The following is an 18,127-nucleotide window of genomic DNA, read 5'->3' on the forward strand; positions in this document are numbered from 1 at the left end:
AGTGTTTGATCTCAAACATAGTATACAGAGTAGAGTGTCCCATGAAAGCCTATCTTTATTATTCTTGGTCCCTGAAGTAAATATCTGAACTAATTTACCAATTCCATCATCTTCTTATAGTTGTTCACTAAAATTGTCATAAAGAACATTCTGCTTTCTTACCTTTTGTTATTGTTATCATTAATAAACAAGTGACTTAGTATATTTCTTAAAAGCAAAAAGAAGTCAGTGATTTCCTATTTAGATAGTTTAATAAAGCCTTAACATTTTTTCTTATTGCCTTTATAAAGGGCTGTGCCAGGACTTTTAGGTAGCAGGATCCATTTCAAGAAGCGGTTTTCTGACCAAGTAGAACACGGTCAGAGACACACAGCAACAAAAAGAGAACTAGCTACTGGCCGAAAGGCCATGCAAAGGCTTGCAAAAAAGATGTCTGGATGGTTTCTGAGGCGTACCAAGACTCTAATCAAGGATCAGTTGCCTAAGAAGGAAGACCGGGTGAGAACAGCTTTTGTGTATATTATAAATTTCTTGTCGTGTTTTATTTTTTCTAAAAATATTCCTTTTGAAGAGGAAACCTATCTCCTGTGGTATTTTATGAATATAGTATTTTGCCTTTTACTCAGTGTGAAAAAAAGTTATGTGCAGAATTTCATAAAATATTAATTGAGCGCAATCATCTTCCTCACTAACTTTACTAACATTTTATCCAACAGATTTACTGTTAATATACATTAAACTCATTTCTCTTATTTTAGAACAAGAAGGCTTTTGATATAATTCTTCCTCAATGAAGGAAGAAGAACTTCTTTCCCTAATGTGTTTTCTGTTCATATTTTGTCCTTCCTAACTGTGTACCATCTACAACCCAGTATATTCTTTGGTAATTTAATTCTAACTACAGGCCAAAGTTGTTAAAAGCTTTTTTTATATAGGTACATCTTGTAGAATGCAATGTACAGTTACACAACTAACCTAATTTTAAGAATTTGTAGGAAAATTACAATTAAATTCTGTTAATTGTATAAGAAAATTTGAGGCATTAACCTTAAGAGAATTTTTTAAAAATATAGTGGTCTTTTATAGTTTTTAATCGTGTGGTTCTTCTAGCTCAGGCAATGGAATAAAGTTTCTAAAAATTACTGTGAATTAAATCTAATTAATATTGTCCTCAATAGGGGCAGTCCTATCAAATACCCTAATCTTAGGATATCCTGTTGATTATTACTTTAAAAAATAGATTTGAAAGGAAAATATGATCTTGATATGCAAGTTGGGGAAACTGATACAACATTTGACTTTTTGATCTAAAGCATATATTATCATTCAGTTGTAATACTTCATGAACCCCACTTTTTTTTTTAACATTATTTTGAAGTATAATTGCTTTACAATGTTGTGTTAGTTTCTGCTGTATAACAAAGTGAATTAGCTATATACATACATATATCCCCATATCCCCTCCCTCTTGCATCTCCCTCCCACCCTCCTATCCCACCCCTCTAGGTGGTCGCAAAGCACCAAGCTGATCTCCCTGTGCTATGCAGCTGCTTCCCACTAGCTATATATTTTATATTTGCTAGTGTATATATGTCAATGTTACTCTCTCACTTCGTCCCAGCTTACCCTTCCCCCTCCCCGGGTCCTCAAGTCCCTTCTCTACGTCTGTGTCTTTATTCCTGTCCTGCCCCTAGGATCATCAGAAACATTTTTTTTTTTAGATTCCATATATATGTATTAGCATACGGTATTTGTTTTTCTCTTTCTGACTTCACTCTGTATGACAGACTCTAGGTCCATCCACCTCACTACAAATAACTCAATTTCATTTCTTTTTATGGCTGAGTAATATTCCGTTGTATATATGTACCACATCTTCTTTATCCATTCATCTGTCAATGGACGTCTAGGTTGCTTCCATGTCCTGGCTATTGTAAATAGTGCTGCAGTGAACATTGTGGTATATGACTGTTTTTGAATTATGGTTTTCTCAGGGTATATGCCTGGTAGTGGGATTGCTGGGTCATACAGTAGTTCTATTTTTAGTTTTTTAAGGAACCTCCATACTGTTCTCCATAGTGGCTGTATCAATTTACATTCCCACCAACAGTGCAAGAGGGTTCCCTTTTCTCCACACCCTCTCCAGCATTTATTGTTTTTAGATTTTTTGATGATGGCCATTCTGATTGGTGTGAGGTGATACCTCATTGTAGTTTTGATTTGCATTTCTCTAGTGATTAGTAATGTTGAACGTCTTTTCATGTATTTTTTTGGCAATCTGTATATCTTCCTTGGAGAAATGTCTATTTAGGTCTTCTGCCCATTTTTGGATTGGGTTGCTTGTTTTTTGATATTGAGCTGCATGAACTGCTTGTATATTTTGGAGATTAATCCTTTGTCAGTTGCTTCGTTTGCAAGTATTTTCTCCTATTCTGAGGGTTGTCTTTTCGTCTTTTTTATGGTTTCCTTTGCTGTGCAAAAGCTTTTAAGTTTCATTAGGTCCCATTTGTTTATTTTTTGAACCCCACTTTTTAAATGTTTTGTGTAATTTTAGTTATCTATCTAGTAGGAACAATAAATTTTAAGTATATGAAGAAAGAGTTGTGCATAGAGGTTTAGAACTTGGTCTCTGAAATCAAATACCATGGACTTGAATCCTGGCTCCACTACTTATTAGTTTTATCACCTTGAGCAATTTGTTAAATCTCTCAAAACTTGATTTCCTTATCTTTTAAGTGGGAATGATACAATCGTGCTTGCCTCATATGGTTGCTCTGAAATGTGTGACATGTAAGAAGTGTTCAGTAAATATTACTACATGTTTTAGTAACAACTCAACAATAAAATACTTTGGAATATATTTAACCAAAGAGGTGAAACACAGTATGCTGAAAACTATGAGACATTCATAAAAGAAACTGAAGAAGACACAAATAAATTGAAAGATTTTCCATATTCATAGGTTTGAAGAATTAATATTAAAATGTCCACACTACCCAAAGCAATCTACAGATTCAGTACACTCCCTATCAAAATTCCAATGACATCTTTCACAGAAATAGAAAAAAAATCCTAAAATTTGTATGAAACCACAAAAGACCCCAAATAGCCAAAGAAATCCTAAGAAAGAAGAACAAAGCTGGAGGCATCACAGTTCCTGATTTTAAACTATATTACAAAGCTACAGTAATCAAAACAGTATGATGCTGGCATAAAAACAGATACATAGACCAGTGGAATAGAATACAGAGCCCAGAAATAAACCCATGTGTAAACAGTCCACCAATATTTTAGAAGGGAGCCAGTACTCAATGGAGAAAAAAAGACAGTCTTTTTGATAAATGGTGCCGGGAAAATTGGGTATTCACATGCAAAAGAATGAAATTGGACTCCTGTCTTACACCACTCATAATAATTAACTCGAAATGAATTAAAGATTTAAATGTAAGACCTGAAGCTATAAAATTCGTAGAAGAAAACATAGGGAAAAACCTCCTTGTCATTGGTCTTGGCAATGATTTTCTTAAATTAATTAATTAATTAATTAATTTTTGGCTGCATTGGGTTTTCGTTGCTGTGCACGGGCTTTCATGGCTTGCAGGTTCTGGAGCGCAGGCTCGGTAGTTGTGGTGCACGCGCTTAGTTGCTCCACGGCATGTGGCGTCTTCCTGGACCAGGGCTTGAACCTGTGTCCCCTGCATTGGCAGGCGGATTCTTAACCACTGTGCCACCAGGGAAGTCCTTGGTAATGATTTTTTGGATATGACATCAAAAGCACAGCAACAAAAACAAAAATTAACAAGTGAGATTACATCAAACTAAAAAGCTTCTGTACAGCAAAAGAAACAATCAACAGAATGAAGAAGCAGCCTATTGAATGGGACAAAATATTTGCAAACCATATATTTGATAAGGGACTCATTTAAAATATATGAAATCTCATACAACTCAATAGCAAAAAACCAACAATCCAATTAAAAAATGGGCAGAGGACCTAATAAACAGACTTTTTCTAAAGAAGACATACAGATGGCCAACAGACCCATGAAAAGATGCTCTATATCACTAATCATCAGGGAAATGCAAATCAAAACCACAATTAGATATCAGTGCACACCTGTCAGAATGACTGTTATCAAAAAGGCAAGAGGTAACAAGTGCTGTGATGATGTGAAGAAAAGGGAACCCCAGTGCACTGTTTGTGGGAATGTAAATTGGTATAGCCACTACGGAAAACGGTATGGAGATTAATCAAAAAATTAAAAATAGAATTACCAGCAATCCCACTTCCAGGTATACAGTTGGCCCTCTGCACCTGCAGGTTCCACATCTGCGGATACAGAGGACCAACTATACTACACTATTTTATATAAGGGTTTTGAGCATACACAGATTTTGGTAAACATATGGGAGGTGGGTCCTGGAACCGATCCCCTGCAGATATTGAGGGATGATCGTGTACCTGAAAGAAATGAAATTACTCTTGAAGAGATACCTGAACTCCTATGTTTATTGCGGCATTATTCACAACAGCTAAGATGTGGAAACAACCTTACTGTCTGTTGACAGATGAATGAATAAAGAAAATGTGTATGTACATAGAATGGAATATTATTCAGCCATAAAAAAGAAGGAAATCTGTCATTTGTGATAACATGGAGGGCATTATGCTAACTGAAATAAATCAGACAGAGAAAGACAAATACTGTATGATCTCACTTACATGTGGAGTTTAAAAAAGAAAAAAAGCTACACTTACAGGAACAGAGAGTAGAATGGTGTTTTCCAGAGGCTAAGGTTTAGGGGAAATGAGGAAATGCTGGTCAAAAGGTACAAAGTTCCAGTTATAAGATGAATAGTTCTGGGGATCTGATGTACAGCATAGTGACTGTAGTTAGCAATACTGTGTATACTTGGAAGTTGATAAGAGAATAGATCTTAAATGTTCTCACCACACATACAAAAAGTAATTATGTGAAGTGATGAATGTGTTAACTAACCTTATTGCTCTGGTAATCATTTTGCAATAAATACACATATCAAATCATAATGTTGTACACCGTAAACTTATACAATGTTGTATGTCAAATATATCTTAATAAACCTGGAGGAAAATAACTCAGAATTTCCCTCTGTACCTTAATCATTGACCCCATCTTCAATATTCTCATATGCACAATGTGTCTTTTGTTTGCAGTAATATGCTATTGTAGTGATACACACATATAAGTATTTTAAAATAGGTGGCTTTTCCCCTATTCACATTCCTCAAAGTCCTGATATGGATATACTTAGTTTTATTACCCTGGTTACATACAGCTATATGTAGAAGAATTTTACCAATTTCCAGTACTACCAGAAATATAAGGCAAACTGTATCCACTATAACTTTGTGGCATTGTTTTCTTATATTTTTTTCTTTTCTTGAATTTGGGCACAAAGTAGCAACTTCTACAAGTTTTGCTTTTATGTGTATTTACTTAATTCTTATCTTTACTAATCTTGGGAATTTATAGCAAGATATCAAATACAAATACTTTATCCTGTTTTCAGTAATAGGAAGTTTTTCATTTTTTTCTAAATTTTCAAGTAATTCAGTAAGTATTATCCATACCATTGTTCTAAAAATCTTCCCTTCTTCCTTTTCTAGTTTTTCTATTTGACCTAAACTTTAATCACTTATTTGCATGATGGGCTAATAATATGGAACCCTGAAAAGACCCACAATAATATGTTGAGAAATTTATAAGGAAATTACATACTGTTTTCATATTTTGATTTTTTTAAAGTAAAGAACAAACTATGAGATTTATTTGGAAAGTAAGTTATAATTTGTATACTTTAGGGTAGGGTTATAGCATAGAATATGGGAGAATTAGGAGAAATTTTTTTGTATTCTCCTATGTATAATGATGTATCCAGAAAAAATATAAATTTATGAGCAATTTTCACTATTACAGTCTACGAAACCTGATGTGCATTGTGATTATTATTGCTATAAAAAAGATACTAATAGTTACCTTGTATTTTATCTTGGCAGATGGTATATTGTTCTCTGACAGATTTTCAGAAAGCCGTCTATCAAACAGTATTAGAAACAGAAGATGTGTCTTTGATACTTCAATCTTCTGAGCCTTGTACCTGCAGCAGTGGCCGAAAAAGGAGAAATTGTTGTTATAAGGTAAACATTTCCATATGATATCTTTACTATCTTGCTTTTGATTACACAGGACTCTATTCTAATAGTATCAGAGTAAGTAGCAGATAAAATAACTTTTCCTCACATGGTTCTTTATCTTTAGAAGCTGTAAGTTACGAAAAGGGAATAATTTTCCAAAAGATTTTACAATATCAAATAGTAATCACAGCAAAATACAATATTCAAGTATCTTTTCAAAAAACTAGTTTTTAAAAGTAGCTCCAATTTTATATCTTCCCTTTCAACTATTATTGGGAAGTATCCTGCTTTAATTTTGAAATTTCATTTCATTTCCAGTAAATTTCTCATCAATGGATAATACTTCCTCTTTGATAGCAGGCTTAAAATATTATTCTGATGTGAGATTGAATGTTAATTTAAAAGAAACTGTGTATCAGTACAGTGAAGTATTTTATTTTTATTTAGAAGCAAATATTCATTTATGCTTTTTTTAAAAATCTATGTATTTCCTGCCCTTTTTTCACCTTGCCACTTTATTATCAACTCATATCCACATACATAGAGGGACCGTAAGTAAATATTTATCTAGATTGATATTTATTGCATATGTCATTTATTTTGCTGGCTTTAACCACTTCACATTTTTGTAATAGCACAGTTTCCTAGAAAACTGGAATGGGTGAGCGGAGAGAGTAAAGGCTTCTGTGTAACACCATCACCACACTGTAGAGTTTTATGACCAGGAACCTCTTATGGCAGCATTTCAATCACTTCCTGGAATGAGGACTTTCTCCCCTCTTTTATTAAAAACATCATTGTGTATGGTTCACCAAAACTACGATTCCACATTAGAGATTCATGGATATTTTGTATATCAATTGACCATTATTTTCTCAGAGCGTATTGTGCCAATAGTAACCGGATAATAAGTATTATTGTAAGTGGCATATTTTGTGATGTAAGTAGTTACATAGCCATGTTAGTCCCTTGCTTATTTTTATTTTCTGTACTTTTCTGGTTACAGACCAATTCACGTGGCGACACAGTGAAAACCTTGTATTTCAGTTACCTTGCAGTCCTTCAGAAGGTAGCTAACCATGTTGCATTACTGCAGGCTGCTAGCACCTCCAAACAACAGGTTTGGGTTGGCTTTTTAAATTTCTTTGTGATGCTATTTGGAATAAGTATTCTATATTTGGTATAAAATTTCTTAGCCAAATATCCTTAAGTTATTTTTGTATGAAATTTAAGAGGTTACTGACTTGCTTGTTTTTTAATTTAGGTATAAAAGAAGTATATGCACTTAAATTTTTAATCAAAGTGAGAAAAGTTAACCTTAAATTAAAATAACTTTTTTATGCCTCTGATAATGTTCATATATTTATTTTCCTAACATCTTTTGATATAATTACTAATTAAAGATATTTGATGAGTCAGTCCTAATTCTACTAATAATGTGTCTAATTACATTTATCTTATCTACTGGATTAAAATGAGGATTTATAATAATCTGTATATTAACTATTAGGAGTGCCTCCCAAACTGGCAAAAATCAGTAATTTCAGAATTTAGGCATACATGCAGTTGTTTACTTTAGTCATTTCAATTGTGTCTTATTCTAAAGCACAATGTAAATAAAAAAGATCTTTTTTAAAACCTTTTTATATAATGATTTTATATTTTCTTTCTGTGTGATAGGCTTGAGGCTGTTCAAATGTAATTTTAAAAGACTGGTCTTTGAGAAGTATTCAGTTCCTTATTTTGGAAATCTTAAAAAAAAGTAACAGCCAAATTAATAACCATATCACTATCTCAGAACTCATCAAAGCCATATATGATTAACATATCACTTTAAGGTTTTCTGAATTAGAGAAGGTAAAATCTTCAACCTAGGAAGGAATATATATTCCTTCTAAATAGATTTTTTTCATAAATGATTTCAATTTATACAGGTTTAAATTGTGTTGAGATTTCTTTTCTTCTACCTTTTCCCCTTAAGGAAACACTTATCAAGAAGATATGTGATCAGGTATTTTCCAGATTCCCAGATTTTGTGCAGAAAAGCAAAGATGCAGCCTTTGAAACACTTTCTGACCCGAAATACAGTGGAAAAATGAAGGTAAGTATTCTTCTTTCAGTTTGCATACACACAAGGATGATATACAATATATTTATCAAATGGTATGACAGGGACACCAATTAATCAGAACAGATGCCCAATCATTCAGAAGAGATAGTGACCAAAGACAACTGGTATAATTGTTATCAGCTCACTACGAACCCTGCGTATGGTAGATTTCTCAGGTAGTAGTAGTTACATCAAGTGTACTTCAAACTTTCCTTATTGATGTATTGGATTCATGCCCTGTTAAAAATGTATGCTGTCACCACATATATAATATCTTGTCTTCAAATGTTTAAGGAAGTAATCTACCAGAAATAAAAATGTTAATGCCAAAAAAGAGGATGATGATAGCCAGTAGTTCCAAATTTGAGAAAGGAACTACTTGAAGAGTTCAAGGTGGACAGGCCCTCTATGTCTGGACCTAATTTTCCGGCTCTTGTTTTTACTTGCTGACCTATATTGTAAGGTTGCTAAATCTCATTTGTGACAAGTGGACATTTGCTGTATACCAGAAAACTGACCTGTTGGTGCTGCTCTTGGTGGTGTATTACTGAGGGAGGGGTGTGAAAAGTAAGGCTAGGTTCTCCAAACATGTCCAGGCCTTTGGGAATTTCCTGTGACAGCTGTGTGAAATACTGACAGCTTCAAGCCACCTTGCAATAGAATTTGTTTGTTTAACCCTTTAATAACTATCAAGAAACTTTATTTATGGATTCAGATTTTTACAGAACAATTCCCAATTATTATGTTTTAATTAAGAAAAAATAAATTATTTCTTTTGGCAAAAAATAAAAAATAAAAAGGAAGTAATTTAAAATAGTCAGGATTTTTTCCCCTTAAAATCCTGCAAATATTCTTAAAACATAATGTACATAAGCACACAATAGTTTACTTGGACGTCTAAATTCAATGAAATAAAATGAAAGATTACCTTAAAAACTTGTGTATTTTTTTTACTGAGATGTAATTGACATCTGACATTGTATTAGTTTTAAGTGTATAATAGAATGATTCGATATATATATATATAGAGAGAGAGAGAAATGACTGCCCCATTAAGTTTAGTTAACGTTCACAATACATATTTACAATTTTTTTTCTTGGGCCGAGAACTTTTAATATTAGCCACTTTCAGGTATCAATGTGGTATTGTTAACTATAGTTACCATACTGTACGTTACATCCCCAAGAACTTATTTGTCTTATAACTGGAAATTTGTACCTTTTGACCACCTTCACCCATTTTACCCACTCCCCACCCCCTGCTTCTGACTACCACTAATCTGTTCTCTGTACCTATGAGGTTTTTTGTTTTTTAGATTCCACTAAGTAAGATCATACTGTAATTGTCTTTCTCTCTCTGACTTATTTCACTTAGCACAGTGCCCTCAAGGTCTAACCATGTTGCCACAATGGCAGGATTTCCTTCTTTTTCATGGCTGAATAATATTCCTTGTGTATTTTATATATATATATATATGTATATATGTATATATATATATATACACACACACACACATATATATATGTATCACATTTTCTTTATCCATTCATCTGTCAATGGACATTTATATTGTTTCCATAGTTTGTCTATTGTAAAGAATACTACAGTGAATCTGGGGGGTGCAGATATCTTTTCAAGATTAGTTTCATTCTTTTGCACGTGGCTGTCCAGTTTTCCTAGCACTATTTATTGAAGAGAGCCTTTCCCCATTGTATATTCTTGGCTCCTTTGTTGTAAATTAAATGACCATATATGCACGGTTTATTTCTGGGCTCTCTATTTTGTTCCATTGATCTATGTGTCTGTTTTATGCCAATATCATACTGTTTTGATTATTTTGGCTTTGTGATATAGTTTGAAATCAGGAAGTGTGGTGCTTCCACCTTTGTTCATCTTTCTCAGGATTGCTTTGGCTTTTTGGAGTTTTTTGTGGTTTCATACGAATTTTAGGATTTTTTTTTCTACTTCTGTGAAAATTGTCATTGGAATTTTGATAAGGATTGCACTGAATCTATAGATTGCTTTGGGTAGTATGAACATTTTAACAATATTAATTCTTCCAATCCATGAGCATGGAATATCTTTCCATTAATTTGTGTCTTCTTCAGTTTCTTTCATCAGTGTCTTACAGTTTTCAGTGTACAGATCTTTCTCCTCCTTGGTTAAATTCATTACTAGTTATTTTACTCTTTTTGATGTAAATGTAAATGGGATTGTTTTCTTAATTCCACTTTCTGATAGTTCTTTATTAATCTACAAAAATGCAAGTGAGTTTTGTATATTGATTTTGTATCTTGCAGCTTTACTGAATTTATGTATTCTAACTTTTTTTGGTGGAGTCTTTAAGGTTTTCTGTATATAATCTCATATCATCTGCAAATAGTGACAGTTTTACTTTTCCTTTCTGATTTGGATGCCTTTTTTTTTCTTGCATAATTGCTCTGGCTAGGACTTCTAGTACAATAAAAGTGTCAAGAGTGAACATCCTTGTCTTGTTCCTAATCTTTGAGGAAAAGCTTTCAGTTTTTCATCATTAAGTATGATATTAGCTGTGGGCTTATCATATATAACCTTTATTATGTTGAGGTATGTTCCCTCTATACTCACTTCATAAAAATTGTGTATTTTTAAAATAAATAAGTTTGTATTAGAGAGAACATCCTATGATTTATTATCACAACAAATAATTCAAATCTAACATTTCCTAACAGTAATATTTTTGTCATCCATATTGACTTTTATTTAATTATTTTTAAATTGAGAAATGTAAAAAGCCCAGTTAGTTTAGAACTGAGCACTTATAATCCTATAATTTAAGCCAATAGAATATTTCCAGAAATCATGGCCTTCTCTGAAAACTTCATTATTCATGGCTATTTATTTAAATTTTATTCATTGTGATTCTTCACTAAAAATTTACCACTCCTGAAATTAAATGGAATTTTATTACTCTGCACTTTATATTCTTATATATCCATTAACTATATGATTTAAAACATACTGTTAGAGTTACTTATTTAGGAATAATAGTGTTTGATTAAGATAATTATTACATTTATTTTTATTATGATTTTTAGAAAGGAATTATTGCCAGAGGCTGGGTATGTGTATTTATATGAGAAGGAAGCCTGTACTTTACTTGTTTTGTGGGAGAACACCAATAAAACAGAGACTGATGGTAGTAAGCTAGGGATATGTTTTCAAGACTGTGTTTCATCATTTGATTAGCAACATCATCTCGTGATCTAGTAATACAAAACTTACAGGCTTATAATGGAATTATTGCCTGTGGGGTTAAGAACTCCGAATTGCATAGACTTCTTGAATTCAGGTGATAAAAGATCCTAGATCTGCTTCTTTTATTATAGGTTAGCCTGCAGCTGTAGTTTATTTGTGGACATAATACCTACTGTACCTATCATAGCCTCAAAGCTATACTCATGAACTCCAGCTCTTTCTCTTAAGTGCCAAGGTCTTTTTTGACCTCAACTACTATTCAAGGGGATGGGCACAAAGTTGCACTCATTCCCCTGATGAGAATCCTCATTTTCCCTTTAATTCCCTTGTGAAATACCACAGAGTCTTATTGTGGAGGGTGGAAAAAAGACTAGGAAACCCAATTTAGTGCTGTTGGAATCATACAAGGGTCATGTTCATCTCTAGGCCTGACTGATTTGAGAAAAGTTAGATCTAAGATTCATTAACTGTGAACATCCTCAAATTTAGGATTCCTTTACAGGTGGATTGTCTTGTTCTGTGGAGGACAACTGAGTGACAAAACATTGGGTCTGTATTATTAAGACTCCAACTATAGTTACCACACTGTTATTTCTGAAATTTTTAGTAAGGAATCTTAGCTTACAGTTATTCATTTAACTAGTAAGGTTTTTTTTTTTGTTTTTTTTGTTTTTTAACTAGCCTAATAAAGACCTTCAGTCCAAAAACATTCACTTTCCATATTACTTTTTTTTGTTTTTACTATAAAATGTTCAAGAATACCTGAAATTGTAATAGGTATGATACCCTCAAACAATCAGAGTGAATTTCTGTGCATCATATCCTTGCCTTAAAATGTTAATGTCTGTAAGAGAATGATAAGAGAAGCCACAGACTGGTAAGAATTTATTTGCAAAACAATAAGGGACTGGTATCTAAAATATACAAGGAACTCTTAAAACTCAACAATAAGAAAATAAACAATCCAATTTAAAATACACAAAAGATCTGAACAGATATTTCACCAGAGAAGATATACAGATGGCAAATAAGCATATGAAAAAATTCTCAACATCATATGTCATTAGGGAATTGCTAATTAAAACGAGATATCACTAGACACCTATGGCTAAACTCAAAACACTGACAACACGCAATAGGAACTCTTATTGCTGGTGAGAATGCAGAGTGGTACAGCCACTTTGGAAGACAGTTTGGCAGTTTCTTACAAAGCTAAACATATTCTTACCACAGGATCCACTAATCGTGCTCCTTGGTATTTACCCAAATTAGTTTAAAACTTATGTCTGCATAAGAGCCTGTACACAGATGGTTATGGCAACTTCATTTGTAATTGCCCAAACTTGGAAGCAACCAAGATGTCCTTCAATAGGTGAATGGATAAACAAACTGTGGTACCTCCAGACAATGGAAAATTATTCAACAATAGAAAGAAACAGGATATCAAGCGAGAAAAAGACACAGAGGCACATTGAATACATATTGCTAAGTGAAAGAGCCAGTCATACATACTGTATGATTCCAACTATATGACATTCTGGAAAAGGCAAAACTATAGAGAAACGAAAAAATCAGTGGTTGCAAGGGGTTTGCAGGGAGGGAAGAATAGATAGAGAATAGGGAATTTTTAAGACAGTGAAACTATTCTGTATAATAATGTAATCATGGATGCATGTCATTATATATTTGTCAGGACCCATAGAACTGTACAACACAAGTGAACCCTAATGTAAACTATGAACTTTAATTAATAATAATTTATCAGTATTTATTCATCAGCCAAATATATCACCCTAATGCAATATGTTAATAATAAGGGAAACTGTTCAGGGAAGAGGCCTAAATGGGGGGAGGGAGGGAGTCTGTGGGAGTTCTCTGTATACTCAGTTCTTCTGTAAATCTAAAATTGCTCTACAATATAAAATATATTAATTTTAAAAAGTTAATGAATTATGTGAAATTCAAATGCACATGCTTTATTCAGTTATTTTATTAAAAAATAAAGCTAACACAAATAAAATTTACTTTATATTTTCTCCAAGTATCGAAATAATGTTTACCTGATCTGTGACATTTTTATTTACCATTTGCTTGGTTGTCCGAGTAGCTTTTTTTTTTTTTTTTTAACTCCACAGCTTTTTTTTTTTGAGAGATTGTTGCATAGAGGTCAGAGTTAGCACAATGTCTTTTCTTGCTCAACTATTAAGAGTTTTATATTGACTATAAATTTTTTTATTTAAAAGTTTAAATGTTTATCATTTAATAAATAAAATTAGTTCTTTATTGTATAGTTCAAAAAACCTTATACTTAGTACAGAAAATTCCTTTTCTTTCCTTTGTGGTTTGCTTTTCCACAGTGTTCTGGAGCTGTCATTGTGAGAGTGGAAATGCCTTTTTAAAAATAACAGTACTACTGTCATACACAGGCTTTGGATTATCTGTTTCCTCCCTAAAAGCACTGCATATGGGGGTAAATTATTGGCATTTTGAGGTCAAAATCAAATCTGGAATTCAGGGCTTACTGTAAATAGAGAAACGGGAGAAAATGAGAAGAGGTGTATATCTGACTGATTATTCTGAGAAAATAAATATCAGAACTTTTAGAACCTAGGTGAAGTTAAACACATTTTATTATATCTATCTAGAGAAAACTTAAATACTTCCTAAAAGGAATGCTCCTCTGTAATTTAGTTTCTGAACATATTGTAGGTATAAATAAAGTGTATTTTGGATATTAAATTAATCCATTTAAATGCATCCCATAATCTAAAATGCTTCCTTTTTATTAAAACCAGATGAGATGAAAGAAAAGTCTTTGAGAACTTTACCTCATTATTAACAATATGATGATGAATTTCATGTAATATCTAATACTTTATTTCTCTTACTTCGAAAAAATGAAGGGAATTATAAAAGATAACTGAGATTATATTGTATAAAAGTAATTTTTAAGAAATTCTCAAGTGATGTTTATATGTATAAACTATACTTTTTGTTGAAACTGTTTCACTGATGTTCTCTGGTTCCCTTCTAGGTCCTTCAGCAGCTTTTAAACCATTGTAGGCAAAACAAAGATAAAGTTCTTCTTTTCTCCTTTTCTACCAAGGTGAGTTTTGTCTGAAGCATATTCTTGATTGGCTCAACCTTAAATCCTGAGGCATAAAGTCTAAGAGGTAAAACAGCATCCAGGTCCGCCACAGCAACAGTCAGCTCTACCCACCACCAGAGCCTCCCATCAAGCCTCTTAGATAGCCTCAACCACCAGAGGACAGACAGCAGAAGTAAGAAAAACTACAATCCTGCAGCCTGTGGACCAAAACCCACAGTTTCAGAAGGATAGACAAGATGAAAAGGCAGAGGGCTATATATCAGGTGAAGGAACAAGAAAAAACCCCAGAAAAACAACTAAATGAAGTGGAGATAGGCCACCTTCCAGAAAAAGAATTCAGAATAATGATAGTGAAGATGATCCAGGACCTCGGAATAAGAATGGAGGCAAAGATTGAGAAGATGCAAGAAATAATTAACAAAGACCTAGAAGAATTAAAGAACAAACAAACAGAGATGACCAATACAATAACTGAAATGAAAACTACACTAGAAGGAATCAATAGCAGAATAACTGAGGCAGAAGAACGGATAAGTGACCTGGAAGACAGAATGGTGGAATTCACTGCTGCGGAACAGACTAAAGAAAAAAGAATGAAAAGAAATGAAGACAGCCTAAGAGACCTCTGGGACAACACTAAACGCAACAACATTCGCATTATAGGGGTCCCAGAAGGAGAAGAGAGAGAGAAAGGGCCAGGGAAAATATTTGAAGAGATTATAGTCGAAAACTTCCCTAACATGGGAAAGGAAATAGCCACCCAAGTCCAGGAAGCACAGAGAGTCCCATACAGGATAAACCCAAGGAGAAACACACCGAGACACATAGTAATCAAATTGGCAAAAATTAAAGACAAAGAAAAATTATTGAAAGCAGCAAGGGAAAAACGACAAATAACATACAAGGGAACTCCCATAAGGTTAACAGCTGATTTCTCAGCAGAAACTCTACAAGCCAGAAGGGAGTGGCATGATATACTTAAAGTGATGAAAGGGAAGAACCTACAACCAAGATTACTCTACCCGGCAAGGATCGCATTTAGATTTGATGGAGAAATCAAAAGCTTTACAGACAAGCAAAAGCTAAGAGAACTCAGCACCACCAAACCAGCTGTACAACATATGCTAAAGGAACTTCTCTAAGGGGGAAACACAAGAGAAGAAAAGGACCTACAAAAACAAACCCAAAACAATTAAGAAAATGGTCATAGGAACATACATATCGATAATTACCTTAAACGTGAATGGATTAAATGCTCCAACCAAAACACACAGGCTTGCTGAATGGATACAAAAACAAGACCCATATATATGCTGTCTACAAGAGACCCACTTTAGACCTAGGGACACATACAGACTGAAAGTGAGGGGATGGAAAAAGATATTCCATGCAAATGGAAATCAAAAGAAAGCTGGAGTAGCTATACTCATATCAGATAAAATAGACTTTAAAGTAAAGAATGTTACAAGAGACAAAGAAGGACACTACGTAATGATCAAGGGATCAATCCAAGAAGAAGATATAACAATTATAAATATATATGCACCCAACATAGGAGCACCTCAATACATAAGGCAACTGCTAACAGCCATAAAAGAGGAAATCGACAGTAACATAATAATAGTGGGGGACTTTAACACCTCACTGACACCAATGGACAGATCATCCAAAATGAAAATAAATAAGGAAACAGAAGCTTTAAATGACACAATAGACCAGTTAGATTTAATTGATATTTATAGGATATTCCATCCAAAAACAGCAGATTACACTTTCTTCTCAAGTGCACATGGAACGTTCTCCAGGTTAGATCACATCCTGGGTCACAAATCAAGCCTCAGTAAATTTAAGAAAATTGAAATCATATCAAGCATCTTTTCTGACCACAATGCTATGAGATTAGAAATGAATTACAGGGAAAAAAACGTAAAAAAGACAAACACATGGAGGCTAAGCAATACGTTACTAAATAACCAAGACATCACTGAAGAAATCAAAGAGGAAATCAAAAAATACCTAGACACAAATGACAATGAAAACACGATGACCCAAAACCTATGAGATGCAGCAAAAGCAGTTCTAAGAGGGAAGTTTATAGCTATACAAGCCTACCTAAAGAAACAAGAAAAATCTCAAGTAAACAATCTAACTTTACACCTAAAGAAACTAGAGAAAGAAGAACAAACAAAACCCAAAGTTAGCAGAAGGAAAGAAATCATAAAGGTCAGAGCAGAAATAAATGAAATAGAAACAATAGCAAAGATCAATAAAACTAAAAGCTGGTTTTTTGAGAAGATAAACAAAATTGATAAGCCATTAGCCGGACTCATCAAGAAAAAGAAGGAGAGGACTCAAATCAATAAAATCAGAAATGAAAAAGGAGAAGTTACAACAGACACTGCAGAAATACAAAGCATCCTAAGAGACTACTACAAGCAACTTTATGCCAATAAAATGGACAACATGGAAGAAATGGACAAATTCATAGAAAGGTATAACCTTCCAAGACTAAACCAGGAAGAAACAGAAAATATGAAGAGACCAATCACAAGCAATGAAATTGAAACTGTGATTAAAAATCTTCCAACAAACAAAAGTCCAGGACCAGATGGCTTCACAGGTGAATTCTATCAAACATTTAGAGAAGAGCTAACACCCATCCTTCTCAAACTCTTCCAAAAAATTACAGAGGAAGGAACACTCCCAAACTCATTCTATGAGGCCACCATCACCCTGATACCAAAACCAGACAAAGACACTACAAAAAAAGAAAATTACAGACCAATATCACTGATGAATATAGATGCAAAAATCCTCAACAAAATACTAGCAAACAGAATCCAACAACACATTAAAAGGATCATACACCACGATCAAGTGGGATTTATCCCAGGGATGCAACGATTCTTCAATATACGCAAATCAATCTTCGTGATACATAATATTAACAAATTGAAGGAGAAAAACCATATGATCATCTCAATAGATACAGAAAAAGCTTTTGACAAAATTCAACACCCATTTATGATAAAAACTCTCCAGAAAGTGGGCATAGAGGGAACCTACCTCAACATAATAAAGGCCATATATGACAAACCCACAGCAAACATCATTCTCAATGGTGCAAAACTGAAAGCATTTCCTCTAAGATCAGGAACGAGACAAGGATGTCCACTCTCACCACTATTATTCAACATAGTTCTGGAAATCCTAGCCACGGCAATCAGAGAAGAAAAAGAAATAAAAGGAATACAAATTGGAAAAGAAGAAGTAAAACTGTCACTGTTTGCAGATGACATGATATTGTACATAGAGAATCCTAAAACTGCCACCAGAAAACTGCTAGAGCTAATTAATGAATATGGTAAAGTTGCAGGATACAAAATTAATGCCCAGAAATCTCTTGCATTCCTATACACTAATGATGAAAAATCTGAAAGAGAAATTATGGAAACACTCCCATTTACCATTGCAACGAAAAGAATAAAATAC

The 18,127-nt window shown here is 33.4% G+C and overlaps 1 protein-coding gene and 1 long non-coding RNA gene across 9 annotated transcripts in view; one reads left to right on the top strand and one right to left on the bottom strand.

Moving 5' to 3' along the window:
• Window positions 1-18,127, top strand: part of ERCC6L2 (ERCC excision repair 6 like 2) — a gene marked incomplete at its 3' end in the record, with an annotated part of 201,751 nt that overhangs the window by 60,546 nt on the left and 123,078 nt on the right. For 6 of the 8 annotated variants that reach the window (XM_082469555.1, XM_082469556.1, XM_082469557.1 and 3 more), the window contains 5 exons: window positions 291-498; window positions 6,041-6,181; window positions 7,185-7,298; window positions 8,160-8,279; window positions 14,561-14,632. In XM_082469555.1, coding sequence (XP_082325681.1) covers window positions 291-498; window positions 6,041-6,181; window positions 7,185-7,298; window positions 8,160-8,279; window positions 14,561-14,632 — 655 coding nt within the window. The remainder of the gene's footprint in view (window positions 1-290; window positions 499-6,040; window positions 6,182-7,184; window positions 7,299-8,159; window positions 8,280-14,560; window positions 14,633-18,127) is intronic. The other 2 variants (XM_082469553.1, XM_082469554.1) reach the window with 2 other exon arrangements.
• Window positions 1-18,127, bottom strand: part of LOC309664564 — a 251,474-nt gene that overhangs the window by 3,720 nt on the left and 229,627 nt on the right. The gene's annotated exons all lie outside the window — the stretch shown is intronic.

This window comes from Balaenoptera physalus, assembly GCF_965194825.1.
Source record: "Balaenoptera physalus genome assembly, chromosome: 7".
Lineage (NCBI taxonomy): Eukaryota > Metazoa > Chordata > Mammalia > Artiodactyla > Balaenopteridae > Balaenoptera > Balaenoptera physalus.